We start from the raw sequence: 15,702 nt of genomic DNA on the forward strand, positions 1-15,702 counted from the left end.
GTAAAGATCGCCTTTTCTACGCACTATTACAAGTTATAAAAACTTTAAAATATTTTTGTTGAAAGTTTATGTTTCAAAACCAGAATATCGGGAAAACGTTGAAAGGTTTAGCTGTGCTTGGTTTCTTGTTTCAACGTTGTTTCGTCACAACCGAGCATTGTTGGTCACAATCGAGCTGCAGGAAACAGAAGGTTCGAACTTAATCGATAAAAATCTTTTTGAAGTGCTTCGTCGCTTCAGATAAAACCGCTTTACGAGAGAACAATCGTTAAATTCATTGTTACAAAACAAAGAAGCGCTAAAAATTCGAACAGTAAATTTAAATTCGTCTTTTTATTTGTTTTTGCCGGGACTTGATCTTTGTAAATCTTTACTGTAAATTTGAGGCACAAAATTGGCGGAAATATGAAGAATAGAAATAAACGAAATTGACAGCTACGCAACAGCAAATGTGTATTTTGTCTAGTACACCACCAGTCGAACAATTACTGTGTTAAATATGTAACCTGGTGGACGAAACGGTGGTTTAGTTTTTTCTATTAACAACTGTGTCGCCAAGGTTTAAGCGATTTAATTAAATTTTCGTGAAAACATTGCAAAACAGGAATGTAGCGCTCAACCGATTTTAACAGAAGTTTAATTCGATTTGCAGGCTTTGTTTAAATCGCCGCAATCTGACTAATTCCCCGGTCCTTCGTGATATTTATAGCATGGACTGTTGAAACAAAAGCAATTACTGTGGTTACCACAACTTTAGTGAAAGCGCAAAACCTCGGTGCTAATCAATACGCCAATTACTCTGATGACGCAATATTCGCGTTTCTCTATTATGACCTCACAGAGTGGTTTTGTTGGAGATCGTTTATCGATAATCGATGTAGGAGGGCTGTGTGCAGTTGCAGGACTGTCGCGTCTTTGCACTTTTTACGCGGTTTTTCAACTTTAGTTTGAGTCGTCCCTTGTGCAAAATGGCTCCAGGCTGTTTTTGCAGTCGCGCCGATTTTTTGCTGGAAAGCTTCAAGTGTTTGTTCGTAACTAATCACGATTCCTGGTTGATGGGAGTTCTCACTGACAGATTTCAGTTTCAGGCTTAAAATTGACGTTTTTTGCTCAGTCTAATTGTGTTTACTTTGGTGTATTTGCGAATAGTAAATTTTAAACAACATGTTCACAGCTGATTGTACAAAACTGGTTTAGAAATCTTTATTTATTCAGGATTCAGAATTCAAGTTGAAACTTGTTGACCACATTTGTTTGTCTTTGTTGAACTTTGATTTGCCTTTTAAGATTCGAAAAGATTGCTGTGAAACCTCTTTGTTACCTCGTCCATTGTTATCTCCCGGATGTTGGCTTTGGGGTTTATTGTGTGAAGGACATGGTCGGTTTCTGCTTTTCATGGCAAGATGTTTTGTGAGTTAACAACTGCCAAAACTTGAAATGCATGTTAGAAAGATTGTGCAGAAATTTGTCACTTAAATTATTTAAAATTGCAACCAAAAATGGTAAAATATAATCAATATTCACCCTTTTTAAACAGTTTGAGGTGAAAAGGTACAAAAAAACAAGCATTTTGTAAACTTTAGTAATGGCTTTCAAACAATATTTAAAAAGTAACAACAAAAAGTAAAATTATGGCTTGTGTTTTTAACAAACTTGTAAACAAACATACACTAAAAAAGTTATTACATCCATTCTGTTGTATAGATGGCGCTAAATTCCCATGTCAGGAAATATTGTGGTCGTAAATTGTTTTTAATTGTTTCCTGTATTGGAGTCGAATACCAAAGTGCATTTTGTTTTACCACAGGATGTGTTGGTGGAATATACATGTGTAAAAATAATAGTTAGTTGTAGATTTACAAATGTTGCTGGTTCTGTGAAGTGACAGAAAGGTACTGATACCTTGGCAAGCTGAACAAAAGCAGGGAGACAACGGTTTTAGGCAGCACAATTTAAATCTAATGCATTGGTTGTAAATAAAATAAATTCATACTTATTAATGTATATCAATCCTTATTTAAAAAATCTTATACTTTTCTAGAGACTGTTGGTAATTTAAAGTTAAATGTTGATGTAAAGGCACAATTTGATTGGTTGAAATTTCTGCACGGTTGTGCAATTTGTTGCATTCGGGGGTTTCGATCCTTACAACATGAATATTTTCCACAAATTGTCGAAACGTGCCGAAGGGGACACTGACACCCCAACTACTCCGGCATCCAGCGATGTTACCACGACAACCACTGAAGGTTCCAACGGTCCAGAAGATGTCATCAAAGGTGCCATAGACAACATATACAACAAACGTGAGTTTTGTTTTGGAAAAAATATTGGTTTTAATTCTTACAAAGGCATCTACGATACCCTTGTATTCGGCTCCAGCGACGATCTGCTTTGATGATGATGCTTGGGCTTGAAGTAACAACTTTACTCTTTCAATTTGGGCAACAAATAATGTAAATTGGTCAAAAAACTATGAGGTCAAATGACTTGTGTAAACCACAAATATATGAAAACTATGGGAAAATGGCTTAATAACAAATAAATAAATCTGTTTTACAGTGCCACCCTGGGCGTGGGTCCTCATTGCAATTGGAGCCGGGCTGATCTTGCTTTGTGTTCTCTGCTGTTGCTGTAAAAGATGCTGCAAGAAAAAAGGGAAGAGCTCAGAGAAAAAAGGATTGAAAAATGCGATTGACTTGAAAACTGTAAAGGACATGGGGAATAGTTACAGGGAAAAGGTGGGTTGAAATTGTTTGTGGCGATTTTAAAGAGTTGAAATCTCAACGACAAATCTCAAAGATTAGTTATAAATACGTGAATGTATGGGGAAAATTTGTAAGCAATGTAGTAGGTTTTTTTATTGCTTTGCTGCTACAAATCCTGATATTGCAATATTAAAATCAAAATGTCAAGCCGCAAACTAAACTAAAAAGCTAAATGGAAAAAAACTTCATTGGGCATTTGTTGTAAACTAAGTTAACCTCATTAGTAGCAAGCAAGTTAAAATACATTTGCATATTCACTTATTCGGATTGCTTTTCATTTCCCTTTTATTGATTGGCTGCGCTTAGTGAATATTTCTCATGACTGTTTCCCATAGAATCAATATTCATTAAATAATTCATGTAGATTAAATCTACTGACCAGAGTTAATGGAAAAATGCTGCACAGCTTGGACGAGTTATTGCCCTCTTGTGTATTAACGTTGAGGCCACGATAAAATCTGGTTTTGTGTTAAGATAAAATACATAAAATTTATCTTAGCACACCAGGCCTTTTGAAGACGTTACATATATCAAATCAAACCGGTCCCCAAGCATTCCCTTGTAGCAAGGGACAGGCTAGAAAAATCTCTTGGAAAAGACTGTCGTGGGTTCGAATCTCACCGCTGCTAGATTTTTTTGTATCCTGTGCCTTGCTACATGGCAATGCTTGGAGACCGGTTTGATTCGATATAACTTCTTCAATAGGCCTGGTGTGCAATGATTTTTAAATGAGTGTCACGCTTCAGGGCCGATCCTGGTATATGTGTATGTTCACCATAACATAAAATTTTATACGATGCCCAGTGAATTTGCCACAATTACTTTTGTTGGTCAAAACCAGTGGTGGGATTCAGCTGGTTCGCACCGGTTCTTTATAACCGTCTTATGAAATTTTATGAGAACAGCGAACTGGTTAGCATTACTGGTTACTGTCAGTGGACTTTTGTGACAAAACCGGCTGAAAAATATGACTTTTGTGACAGAACCGGCTGACAAAAAATTTGAATCCTACCATTGGTGAAAACAATGCAGTAGTGGGAGACTTGAGTTTTAATGATTTGTGATTTTCGCTCCAGGTTCAGCCGGATGCAGGTGATGTAGATGTTGGTCAGGAGAAAGAAGAAGAGGAAGAGAAGAAGCTCGGGAAGTTGCAATTCTCTCTCGATTATGACTTCCAGCAAAACAATGTAAGGCAATATTCGTGAAAGTGAAAAACACTTAATCATGCACAAAATTTTGTTTTTTCACAATATAAATGCATTTGTCTATAATACAGCGACTGATTTAAGGTTTTTACTCTGAAATTTCTTGCATCACGAGTTAATGATCCTAAATTGTTGCATTCCAAGATTTACTTGTAAGGAGATTTTATTAATAAGAAAAGATTTACTAGGGAAACAGAATTATTCTTAGGTACACTATGCTTGGTTTTGAATAATCTGAGCAAAAAAATTAAAGCCTATAATTTTGATGACCTGATGATGACAATAGTACTTGTCGAAATGTGGTCATAATTTAGACACAAATACTGGCTCTAATTTTTTGGCTTAAAATTATTCTGTACTGATAGTGATTTATCCTGTAGTTTGTCCACCTAAACATTGCTACAAACTTGAGTGTCTCAATCTGACTTGTGATTGTTTCAGCTTGCAGTTGGGGTGATACAAGCAGCAGATCTACCAGCATTGGACATGTGTGGAACTTCTGATCCTTATGTGAAGGTAACGAACTTGCTTGATCACCTAATTGCAACAATCTAACTTTTAACAGCCTCACAATACATTTTCTGATTAACTCCAACATTTACGACCGTGTATATTGAATCTGACCGGAGAAACGTGATTTAAAACTTAACAAGACTTTACATATAAAGTTTGTGGTGGTGAAAATATATTGATTTCGTACAGATTTGTGTTTTGGCCGACTTTGAAATAAACCATTGTTGAATTATTTTCTTACAGCAGTTTAGCTTAAACACACATAAAGAAAATCATAAAGATTCTTGTGGGTTGTTATGTGACGTTTTGTGACATAGATCTGCCACCTCAGTTGACAATTACCTTGATTTATGTGGACGGTAATACTGCACATGGGCGTAAAGACATAATATACTCTTATCTGGTTGATTGGAAATAAATATTCAGTCGAAGGCAGCAAATATCGGCGAACCATTTCTTATTTCATTTACTTAAAGGACCAAAACAGACTAATACAAATGCCTACCTGTTGATTTCAAAATTTTCATTTCCTTGTCTTGTTTGTTCGCAATAAAGCGCCCACTTCTTTGTGTTTGTCCTTGGAAAACAAGGAATGTGTTCTGTGATGCGAACCACCTGTAGTTGCCTGCCAATCCATTGTGACGTAACAGATGTTTGTTCTAGGTTTACATGCTCCCAGACAAGAAGAAGAAACACGAAACCAAAGTTCACCGAAAAACCTTGAACCCTGTCTTCAACGAAACATTCAACTTCAAGGTCAGGAGTTCGTGTAGTTTTGAGTTTATTCTTGTAAAAAAATTACGGCATTAATTTACGCCAGAACAATCTATGAGTTGAAACTAGTTGCGCTTTATTGTGAAGTGGAGTTTTTTGTGGATAAATATTATTGTTGTTCTGCCTGGGAGACTCACAATAGTGGCTTTACGGCAAACACGAGTGGAGACCGTTAATGTCCAACAGCTGCTTACTTTCTCACTGTGCACTTGTAAAGTAATTTACCAGTGTTTGAGCGACTGCGAACAATTCAAAGAAACACGTAATGTTAGATGACAGATTTTGCATCGTTCTATTTGGAACGCTTTTATAGTAAGTTACAAACAGTCATGTATTTTAGCATTTTACATTTTCGTTCTGCACGTAAAATTTTGAAAAATTCCGGTTTCAGCGCAAGCACTTCAAATATAAATCGTAGTTATTTTCCCGTCCAGGTTTTCGTTCTGCATGTAACCAATTTTTGAAAGTTTCAAATGCTTCACAAAGAAACGTTCGAAATACTTGGAAAATAATCGTGTTTATTTTTGCGTCCAGGTTCCGTACAATGAGATCGGGGGGAAAACCCTCGTGTTCGCTGTTTACGATTTCGATCGTTTCTCGCGTCATGACATAATCGGTGAGGTTCGGGTTGCGATGAACCAGGTTGACCTCGGCACTGTGACGGAAGAATGGAGGGATCTGATCAGCGCTGAAAATGACAAGGAAAATGTGAGTTACACTAAAATGTGATGAAAAGGTTCCTTACGTCACCAGGGGGGTATTAATATGTACAGATCCGAAAAGTAGGCGTTTTTTTCACCATCAACGGATTAAAAAAACAGTCATTTTTGTTCTTGGACACCCTTTAGAACACTAGTTACGTATGTTAGCAGGGCATGAATATGCAAATTTAATGCTCGGGTCAGTTTGTGCAACTGCTCGGCCGAGCACCGAGCAGCAAAATAAGCAGTGCTCGGTACCGAGTACTCCCGTTCTGGCTCGACTGGTAGTGCCAAACCACGTGTTTTTGCGGTGTATTTTGACCAATGGAGCTTCTGGACCTCAAACAACTTTGTTTTAACTAATTTGAAAATGTTATAATGTACATATTGCAGTAAAGGTTTTAACTTGCTTTTGTATTTCCAGGAAAAACTCGGCGATATTTGTTTTTCACTGAGATACGTCCCAACAGCCGGCAAACTTACAACTGTTGTACTGGAAGCGAAGAACCTGAAGAAGATGGACGTTGGTGGTTTGTCCGACCCTTATGTGAAGATAACACTCATGCAGGTGGGGTTTGTTGTCCAACTTGTTGCTGGAACCGATTCACAAACTGGTTCCCGTCGAGCTTTATTCACTCAAACGTAACGTTAAATTTTGACATCACAAAAAGTACATTGGGTAACGTTTTTCGACGAACTGTAGTCAAGAAAACAAGTTTTAGGAGGTTTAATTAATAAGGCGTCAGCGAACGTTGGTAGAGTTGGCAGAGCACCAGCCCCGGTATAGGCTCCTGTCGTTGGCTCGAATCCCAACTCAGGCTAGATTTGTTAACCGTTGCCGTGCTGCATGGAAATGTTACATGAGAAAGTTAATTTACGGCGTACTGTAATTTATTATTACTACTTTATTTTTGGTTGTTTAATTTTTTCACATGTAAATTGCTTTCAGGGTGGAAAGAGGTTGAAGAAAAAGAAAACAACGATCAAGAAAAACACACTGAATCCTTACTTTAACGAATCGTTCAGTTTCGAAGTTCCGTTTGAACAGATTCAGGTAAAGATGTGTTGGTAGCAGCACAACAACATAATGTAGTCCCCACTCGCACAGATGTATAATATTGATCAGGAGAAATGTCGATCGCTACTTGCGCTGTAGGTCCGGATCAATGTGTGATTGCAACTGGTCTGTATGCGACAGATGATCTAATATTGGAAAACTAGGTAGGGTTTAAAAATTGCAGATGTCTTTAAACGCGCGGTCTATTATGTCGCAGTAAAAGATCAATATTACCTTTTTAGTTGAACGGACGGTAAAGTTGAACTTCATGTTTTTAGCGAATCGCCATGTTTTTTAATGAAACAAAGTTGCAATAGGAAAGTTGCAAAAAAACACGTTGTTTAACTCATGCATATCACATTGAAAAGGTTGAACCTGGCATTCCCACTGTCCAATTTGTAAATAAATGAACCAGCAGACATAAAAACTTACTGTCACTAACCATTCAACTTTGACCCCCGCAGAAAGTCTCACTCGTCATCAGCGTGTTCGATTACGATAGAATGGGTAAGAATGACGTCATCGGACGATTGGTGCTGGGTTGCAACGCATCTGGTACCGAACTACGTCACTGGTCGGACATGCTTGCGTCACCAAGACGACCGATTGCGCAATGGCACACGCTTCAACCTTCCGACGAGGATAAGTGATGATGTCACCACTGGTGACGTAGTTGCATATATAGAAATCTTAGTGTCTGACGTCATTTTGTTTTTTATTATTTTACGAGGTCACGGTTCAGTAAGCAGTTTAAGGTTGATTTTTTTTACATTTTAACAAGTTTTTGGGGCTAATTTAACATTCCTTAACTTCAATGCAGTTTTGCATCAATTTTATGGAGATTATTCCGATCGCGTGCAATTGTTTCGTTACTTCCGAATAGTTTTTAGCTTCTGCTTGCAGAAATAATCTCGTTGCTTTTGTAAATATGAAAGGTTTGCACATAAACTTGATGCAGTAAAAAGTAAAATTGCAGTTCCATTGTTTTCCGACTAAAAAGAAGCAAATGACAAAAAAGACGATCAACCCATTGTTCGAGAAAAATCAGTTGGTTCCAAATCTATTGTTCATGTAAATACTATAAGTTTGTTCTTATGACGTCATAGTCGCCGCACTGACGTCACAATTATGTTATTGTATAGAGATATTTATGGCTGAGTAGTCACGTGGCCAGGATTGGTGCAAAAAATCTTTTGTAAATATGTTTTCTATGTTTTATTGTTGTGGTTTAGGTGGTTTTTCTCATGTGTACGGGTTCTGACCAGTCAAGTTATTCTTGCTACCTGCTTCTCATTGTAGTTGTGTGTTTGATCCAAAACTAATCGCACTTTAGTTTTTATCATTGTACAGTAATCTCCACCTGATCAGTTTAAAATTATTTCCACCTAAAAACACAAATATTTAGCCCACATTTGCACCACGTGATCTTTGGCGCCTCAATCGGTTAAATCTCGTGCAGACACTAAAAGCCCTCTTGGATAAAACTGGCCCGGATAAATCTTAACCATAAATGGACACTTTATTTGCAATTAATGTTCACATATTCTTTCCTTTAATGTTGTGGACGTAAATGTTACTTCGGCCCGTTCAAGTAGTTTCGACAATTTGTCCCTAGCGTTTCCGTCTCTCCCTTCTTTGTGTTGTTACTTCGCCGAGAGAATGACGTCAAACGTCACCCAATACGTCATAATTACATAAAACGTCACTGCTGATGATGTATGTGTGCGTTTGACGTCATTGTTTCGGCTGCTTTTTGTCGTCGGGTGCTTGTAGGTATCTCCGCTCTTATTAACATGATTTAACTTTGCACATCATTCCGACGTTGTTCGGCAAACTTCGGAAACGTTCGGATCCGAAAGTCGACGCGTCTGTAGTGTACATAGCGTCATCTTGTGGTGGATGTTGTTTTGGTGTCGATGCTTAACCGACTTCCCGTCACATCGGGATGAGAAAGGTTTTTCTGCCGGAATCAGGTCTTTGTTTCCCCGAGCACTTGTCTTCTTTTGTTCATCGCAGATCGTATATTTGTGTTGTTTATTAATGTTACGGCTTGATGAAGGCCGTAGGGGGGAATAAACATCAACCATTGCAATTACTGGGTGTCTGTGTAAATATTACTTGCAATGGCAGACCTAAGCAGCAGTTGTTCAAAGTAAGAGAAAGGCTGGTTATTTAAATTTTGAACCCAATACAATGTGAGGGCAAGCAATTGCTGTACTTATCAAACCTTGCAGGTGATAAGTCACAAAACAATTTTGGTAAATATTTTGGCAACAGCATGAACAAATTATTTGGGAGACGCTTTTTTACACAAGTATTGTTTAAAATTTGTCAAGTCTTCTACATCGAGGAACATGTAGTAAATGTCGATCCACAAATACAATGGTTCGGTAGAAACTCGAAACTGCAGGTGTTTGTACTTTAAAGGTTGAATTTCTGAAAAAAATAATATCGTTATTTACTTATTTGGTGTTTTGCATCAAAGCCAATCTTGACACCAAGAGGACGAAACAAACATTAAAAGCTACATCAGAAATTCAAACATTTCTAATAGCATGCGGATTTTAATTGAAGTAAGCCTGGTAGCTGGTTTGCATTCGGTGCTGGCATGTTTAAAGTTTGGCATGTCAAGTGCTGTATCTTCCCGACACCAACTTAACTATCTCAGCATGTTTATCTCTCAGCTCGATAAGAAAATGTTTAAATTGAAACTCTTGCCACGGTTTGTCTTCACTCTGACTGGAAATTATTACTTGACTGGAAAACGTAAGTACGTGTTAAATTTACAAAAGTTGTGATTTAAGTTTGACATGTCAAACAACGAAACAAATAAATTCTATGTTTCATTGCTATATCTGCTGCCACAAAAGTTTATTTAGAAAATTTATAAGAAATTTTAGAATTAAGAGTGTGTTCAAATTTTTCTGTTAGTGTTTTTACTCAGACGTTTGAATGCAAACTTTTAACGTATTTTTGTTGTAACAATGCCTGTATTGTTATACTTAAACTATTCTTTAAATGCAAGTCCTGTGTAACCTTTCTAGGTTTAATGTTATAAGATAAATCATCTCAAAAACAAACTTTCTGTGTACAGTGCCGGCAAAAAAAATCTTTACATTCGGTCGGCAAAAAAAAACTTTACATGTAAATTTTGCATAAGTTCTTAGCTTACTGTTTCCGCCAAAAGCATTGTGTTACAAAAAGGCTTGTAGTTATGTCATAAGCTACTGTCTGGCTACACTTCACCGCAAAGCCATTGCTCTGCGTGTCTAGTATTGCTTTACAGCTTCGTGAATAGTAAGGTGGTGAAATCACACAATATTTTTTATTTTCCTAAAGTTTTGAGTTCTTGCAAAATTTTATTCAAACACGAATATGGGTCGAAAGAAGATGCAAATGGAAGAAAAATCTTGTGCCTTGACTTTGTTAAAGAATGTAGATTCTGTGATTGCTGTAGCTAGAAATATTGCGGGTCTCAAGAAAGGCAATTTAAGTACGGACATGCTTTTGAAGCCTGAAGTAACCTTATATCCATCTATAACCGCCCTTGAATTAAAAAACAAGCACTCTGAGCTTCTCCACAACGTTTCAAACAGGAAAATTCGTCATCGACTTTAGAAGGATCTTAGGCTACCATGTCGCCAGGCAGCAAAGAAGCCCATGCTCACTACAGAAATCACAGAATCTACATTCTTTAACAAAGTCAAGGCACAAGATTTTTCTTCCATTTGCATCTTCTTTCGACCCATATTCGTGTTTGAATAAAATTTTGCAAGACCTCGAAACTTTAGGAAAATAAAAAATATTGCGTGATTTCACCACCTTACTATTCACGAAGCTGTAAAGCAACATTAGGCACGCAGAGCAATGGCTTTGCTTTAAAGTGTAGCCAGACAGTAGCTTATGACATAACTACAAGCGTTTTTGTAACACAATGCTTTTGGCGGAAACAGTAAGCTTAGAACTTATGCAGAATTTACATGTAAAGTTTTTTTTTGCCGACCGAATGTAAAGATTTTTTTTGCCGGCACTGTACAAGTAAACTTTCACATGTGTAATTACCCGCCAAATGTTTTCAGTTTTAAATCTGATACATCGCAATGGCAATGTGGGATCCCGTTCAGGCTGGGGCGGCCGCTTGCTACCTCAGAATGTCTCCGAAAGAAGTAATGGAAATGCAAGCGCAGCCCTTTGCTGGGCGGAAAGCGGTCAGTAGAAAAACATAAGTTGTTTTGAACATAAGAAATTTATATTTTGTTCAACGTGCGAAAAATGTTTGCTGCCGGGCATAATGTAAAAAATCGAGTATTAATCTACCAGCCGTTTTTATGATAAATATTCGATATTATAAATTGGAATTTTATTATAAAATAACAAAGGCGTCTTGTATGGGACGTAGAAACGTCGAATGTTGATGATAAAAACTGCTGGACAAGCAATACTCGTTTGTACAACTTAGATTTATGATGTAAACATCCATTCAGAAATAAACCACATAAAAAGTTCATAATTTTAACGAAATTAAAGATATCCAATATTTTACTTTTAGGTCTGGGTTCCTTGCAAGACGAATGTTTACCAGAAAGCCGAAGTTATTGGAGCTTCAGAGAAGAAAGGATGCAAACTTGTTAAACTTGCAGCATCGGGTGACGTAAGTCATATTATTAAGTTATTATTTCTTCTGATCATATTATTTCTGTGTTGGGCCGATTTGTTGATAACTTGCAAACAAATTTTGACTGATAATCAGGTTTTTTCGCTTATATATCGATTCAAAAATCGTGATGACCGACTAGAACAGCATTTGTATGTGATTATTTTAGTATAAAGCAGGGAATTTTTTAAATAGTAGAGAACGTTTTTAGGTTGTTATGTGATAAACAGTACTTTCTTCCCAAAGCAGTTCTAGTTACAAAAACTTTTTGAGACCCCGGCAACTATTATTATCTTTGCCAATTTTAGCACACATAAAAAACACCACTAAAATTAAAAGAATTCTACAAAATTATATGTTTAGTATGTCATTGAACTTAAAACCATGTTTGAAAAACACAGCGACACAATTTTCCATTTAATGTCAATCAGACTGCGAAGCCTGTTTTGTGTCGTAACATCTTTGTATGTTGTGGTGAGCTTGTCTGCTTTCACACATTTCTTGTGTCACAATTCATGATAAGTTTCCACTTAAACACGTCGCAATCCTGATAAAACGCCGCCATGCATATTTGGAACGTCTGCTTTGTTTCGAGCAATTACCACATTCCAATTATAACCGTTGTGACGTAACAAGAATGAACTTGGACAAGTGTTATGTCATAAAGAGTGTAATAGTTCCATATATGGTGCGATTACACATTGAAGGTCGTTTGAACGTTGTTGTGTTGTTTTTGGGGCTCGAACCCAGGCTTTACTACAAGTTACCAATCGTGATGTATGTTGTATTGCATACAATCTAAATGACGGAATCAACAAATTTAAACAAAACAATCTAACAAACTTGGTATTGTGCTTTCTCGGCCGTTTAACTAACTTTGATATTTTAATAACAACCATCTGCTGTGGGAGAACGGGGAATTTATGTATTGTTGCACCAATATAAATTAGTTTTGATACAAACGAGTTTTTAATAGAAATGTTTGTAAATGTGATATTTCAAAACATTCAATCCTTTCTCGAGCACCACGAACAACTTGTTTTTTATCGAATCTATTTTTTGTTTATTTTTACAAATTTTTTTAGGAAGCGAATGTAAAAGAGGAAAACATTCACGAACAAAACCCGCCCAAGTTCTGTTTGATCGAAGACATGGCCAACATGACGTATCTGAACGAACCAGCTGTGCTCGATAACCTCAGGCTGAGATATGAGAAGTTTATGATTTACGTGAGTAGCGGAAAAAAATACGAAGTTATGTTTAATGTTTTTGTCGGACATATTTTTCGCTACTAATTATTTTATCTGGAAGTTTGCGATTTTGGCTGTTTATTATAATTTGTAATTAATAACGCCCCATTATAGTAAAAACTAAAGAAACATTTCTGACTATGCCAATGTAGTCAAAGGATTTCATTTAATCTTAGTAGTTAATTTAATTATCAATTACTACAATTATTACAGTTTTTTTTTTATTTGTTATTGAGTTTCTTGACCAATTAAGTTTGACTTGTTTATCTATGTCGATTGTTTTCGATTCAGACGTATTCGGGATTGTTCTGCGTCACAATCAACCCATACAAGATGCTTCCGGTTTACGAGACATATGTTGTTGCTTGTTACAAGGGGAAGCGGAGAAGTGAAATGCCTCCACACATTTTCTCCATCGCCGACAACGCTTACAACGACATGCTGAGGAGTAAGTTATATAACTTATTAAATAAGCTGTAGCTGCCAGGCATAATGTACAAACGAGTATTGCTCTTCCAGTAGTTTTTATTACAAACAACCGACGTTTCGACGTCCCATAAAAGACACCTTCATTAGGATAATGACATCTTGCAAGACAAACTGCTGGAAGAGCAATTATTGTTTATACATGTAAAAAAGCAATGATTTGGTCATTAGTTCAATGATCGGGCCGGCCCGTACTGCTCTATATCAAACGACATGCTTTTCCTAAGTTGTTGGGAAACATTGATTTTTTATTTACACATCTTTGGTGGACGATCTTCGAAATCAAATAGGCGAATTTCACACAAACCGAACAAACCTAACAACATTTTCTTATTTTACAGACCGGGAGAATCAATCTATGCTGATCACGTGAGTATATGACGTATTACAATAATGACGTAACAATCACAATAACATGTTTTCAACAGCGGGGAATCAGGAGCGGGAAAAACTGTCAACACGAAAAGAGTGATACAATATTTTGCAACTGTTGCTGCGTTGGGAGATGGACCCAAAGACGGTGATCAAGCTAAGGCGAAAGGGGTAAGTTTTTGGCTGAAGGTCAACTGTTGTGTGGAGGCAAAAGCAACTACAAAAAACTCGGTTAAACCGGGCCAGTATGGACCAAAATAAATTGTGTGGATTAGGCAAATATTCGGATTAACCGATGTCGATTAGTTAAAGCCTTACCCCATTACAAATCATTTGTACCTCAAGTTTTGACCGAATTAGCCGAAGATTCCGATTAACCGAATCCGGTTTAACCGAAGTTTACCGTATTAGCAAAAAGTTTGTCACACTTTTCGCCCTGAGAAAAATATACTAACGGTTTAACTTTAAACCAATGGTCGGCAACCGCCCATCCGCGAGAAGTTCGTTACCGGGCCGTATAATTTTTCAGGTTAAATGCTTTAAAACATTGCGTTTATGAAAATTTGATAGATTCTGTGAGCGGCATAATTGTCGTTTAAAATCAAAACGACGTTTCATCCAATTAAACTTTTTTTGCCATCTCAAAACGAGCAGGGAACTTTGGAAGACCAAATCATTCAGGCCAACCCAGCAATGGAGGCGTTCGGGAATGCAAAGACAATCAGGAATGATAATTCATCGAGATTTGTAAGTTTTTGTGTTTGAACTTGAACTTCCAAACTTACTGGGTGTTTTACAGGGAAAGTTTATTCGTATTCATTTCGGCACAACTGGAAAACTCGCGTCCGGAGATATTGAAACTTGTGAGTGGTATACGGATAAATAACCAGCTCTGATGGGTTTGAAACGTAGATAAATTAGTTCTATAGGAGAAAAAAAATACCATTTGTGTTTGTTGCTGCGCATCAAATAAAGTGCAAGTTGCGTAAACGGAAATGTGCTCGACAAAAATTAAAGCAAAATTGGTTTCTGTAAATTTCCTGGTTAATTTCTTGCAATTATGGGAAACCCACACAAGTAATAATTAGAGCAAAAGTTTTGTAAACAAAATATTTGGTTAATTTTAAACGAAACTTCCCAATTTTATTGAACCAGCTGCAACAATTCGGTCGTTTTTAGATTTGTTGGAAAAATCTCGTGTGATTTTCCAACAACCTGGAGAACGAGGTTTCCATATTTTCTACCAAATTACTTCCGGAAAGAAACCGGAACTTCTGGGTGAGAATTTTACCTTGACATTGTTAAATATTTGACCATAGGTTTTTACTGTGGACACCGAACGGCGTAAAACAATCCTTGTTACTTCAAAAATATCTGTTTTAAAACTTATTTTATTTTTTGGAATTGTAATGATTTCTATGGTTTCGGCAAGCTAAACAAAGCAATGATATTTAAGTGAAAATATTTTAACCATGTTGTTGTGTTTCGTGCAGAATCGCTTTTAGTGAGCACAGACCCGTACGACTTCCGTTATTGTTCGCAAGGTGAAGTTACAGTAGATGGATTGGACGATGGAGAGGAGTTGTGCGCTACTGATGTGAGTTTGATCGAACCTACAGAGGAATAATGTGTAAAAACATGTAATAGGTTATTAGTGGTCAGAGTTCAAGCCGCAATAGGTTAACGAGCCTAGTAGTAACGGTAAAGTTGCAGCGCGTTCAGCCTCCGTTTTTGTTTTGATTTGGCGATTTCTGAACTGCAAATTTCTATTGTACTTTTTAACCAGAATTAACTAAGCGTAATAAAACAGCAAACGGATAAGCACAATTTGACTATTTAAACACTTTTTAATTTTTTTAGGAACATAAATTTTAGGTTTACGTTTATAAAATTTTTGTATGTACTACCCCTTGATGAATTCA

The 15,702-nt window shown here is 36.8% G+C and overlaps 2 protein-coding genes across 2 annotated transcripts; both read left to right on the forward strand.

Moving 5' to 3' along the window:
• Window positions 1-2,018: 2,018 nt before the first annotated feature.
• Window positions 2,019-9,110, forward strand: LOC145237251 (synaptotagmin-1-like). Its single transcript, XM_080100054.1, has 9 exons — window positions 2,019-2,306; window positions 2,563-2,741; window positions 3,845-3,955; window positions 4,415-4,489; window positions 5,150-5,242; window positions 5,795-5,968; window positions 6,386-6,529; window positions 6,911-7,015; window positions 7,483-9,110. Exons 1-9 carry the CDS (start codon window positions 2,153-2,155, stop codon window positions 7,666-7,668), a joined length of 1,221 nt encoding a protein of 406 aa, XP_079956180.1. The 5' UTR covers window positions 2,019-2,152; the 3' UTR covers window positions 7,669-9,110.
• A 2,008-nt stretch (window positions 9,111-11,118) lies between these two features.
• Window positions 11,119-14,545, forward strand: LOC145239109 (myosin-7B-like). Its single transcript, XM_080102392.1, has 7 exons — window positions 11,119-11,226; window positions 11,568-11,669; window positions 12,758-12,901; window positions 13,214-13,370; window positions 13,750-13,777; window positions 13,837-13,951; window positions 14,435-14,545. Exons 1-7 carry the CDS (start codon window positions 11,119-11,121, stop codon window positions 14,543-14,545), a joined length of 765 nt encoding a protein of 254 aa, XP_079958518.1.
• Window positions 14,546-15,702: the final 1,157 nt, after the last annotated feature.

Source organism: Phallusia mammillata, chromosome 7, assembly GCF_965637545.1.
Source record: "Phallusia mammillata chromosome 7, kaPhaMamm4.hap1.1, whole genome shotgun sequence".
Taxonomy (NCBI): domain Eukaryota; kingdom Metazoa; phylum Chordata; class Ascidiacea; order Phlebobranchia; family Ascidiidae; genus Phallusia; species Phallusia mammillata.

Coding starts and splice junctions, on each gene's coding strand:
- LOC145237251 (XM_080100054.1), top strand. CDS start 2,153: ATGAATATTTTCCACAAATTGTCGAAACGTGCCGAAGGGGACACTGAC. Junction 2,307..2,562: donor AGACAACATATACAACAAAC/GTGAGTTTTGTT, acceptor TCTGTTTTACAG/TGCCACCCTGGGCGTGGGTC. Junction 4,490..5,149: donor CTTCTGATCCTTATGTGAAG/GTAACGAACTTG, acceptor TGTTTGTTCTAG/GTTTACATGCTCCCAGACAA.
- LOC145239109 (XM_080102392.1), top strand. CDS start 11,119: ATGGCAATGTGGGATCCCGTTCAGGCTGGGGCGGCCGCTTGCTACCTC. Junction 11,227..11,567: donor CCTTTGCTGGGCGGAAAGCG/GTCAGTAGAAAA, acceptor TTTTACTTTTAG/GTCTGGGTTCCTTGCAAGAC. Junction 13,371..13,749: donor TTACAACGACATGCTGAGGA/GTAAGTTATATA, acceptor CTTATTTTACAG/ACCGGGAGAATCAATCTATG.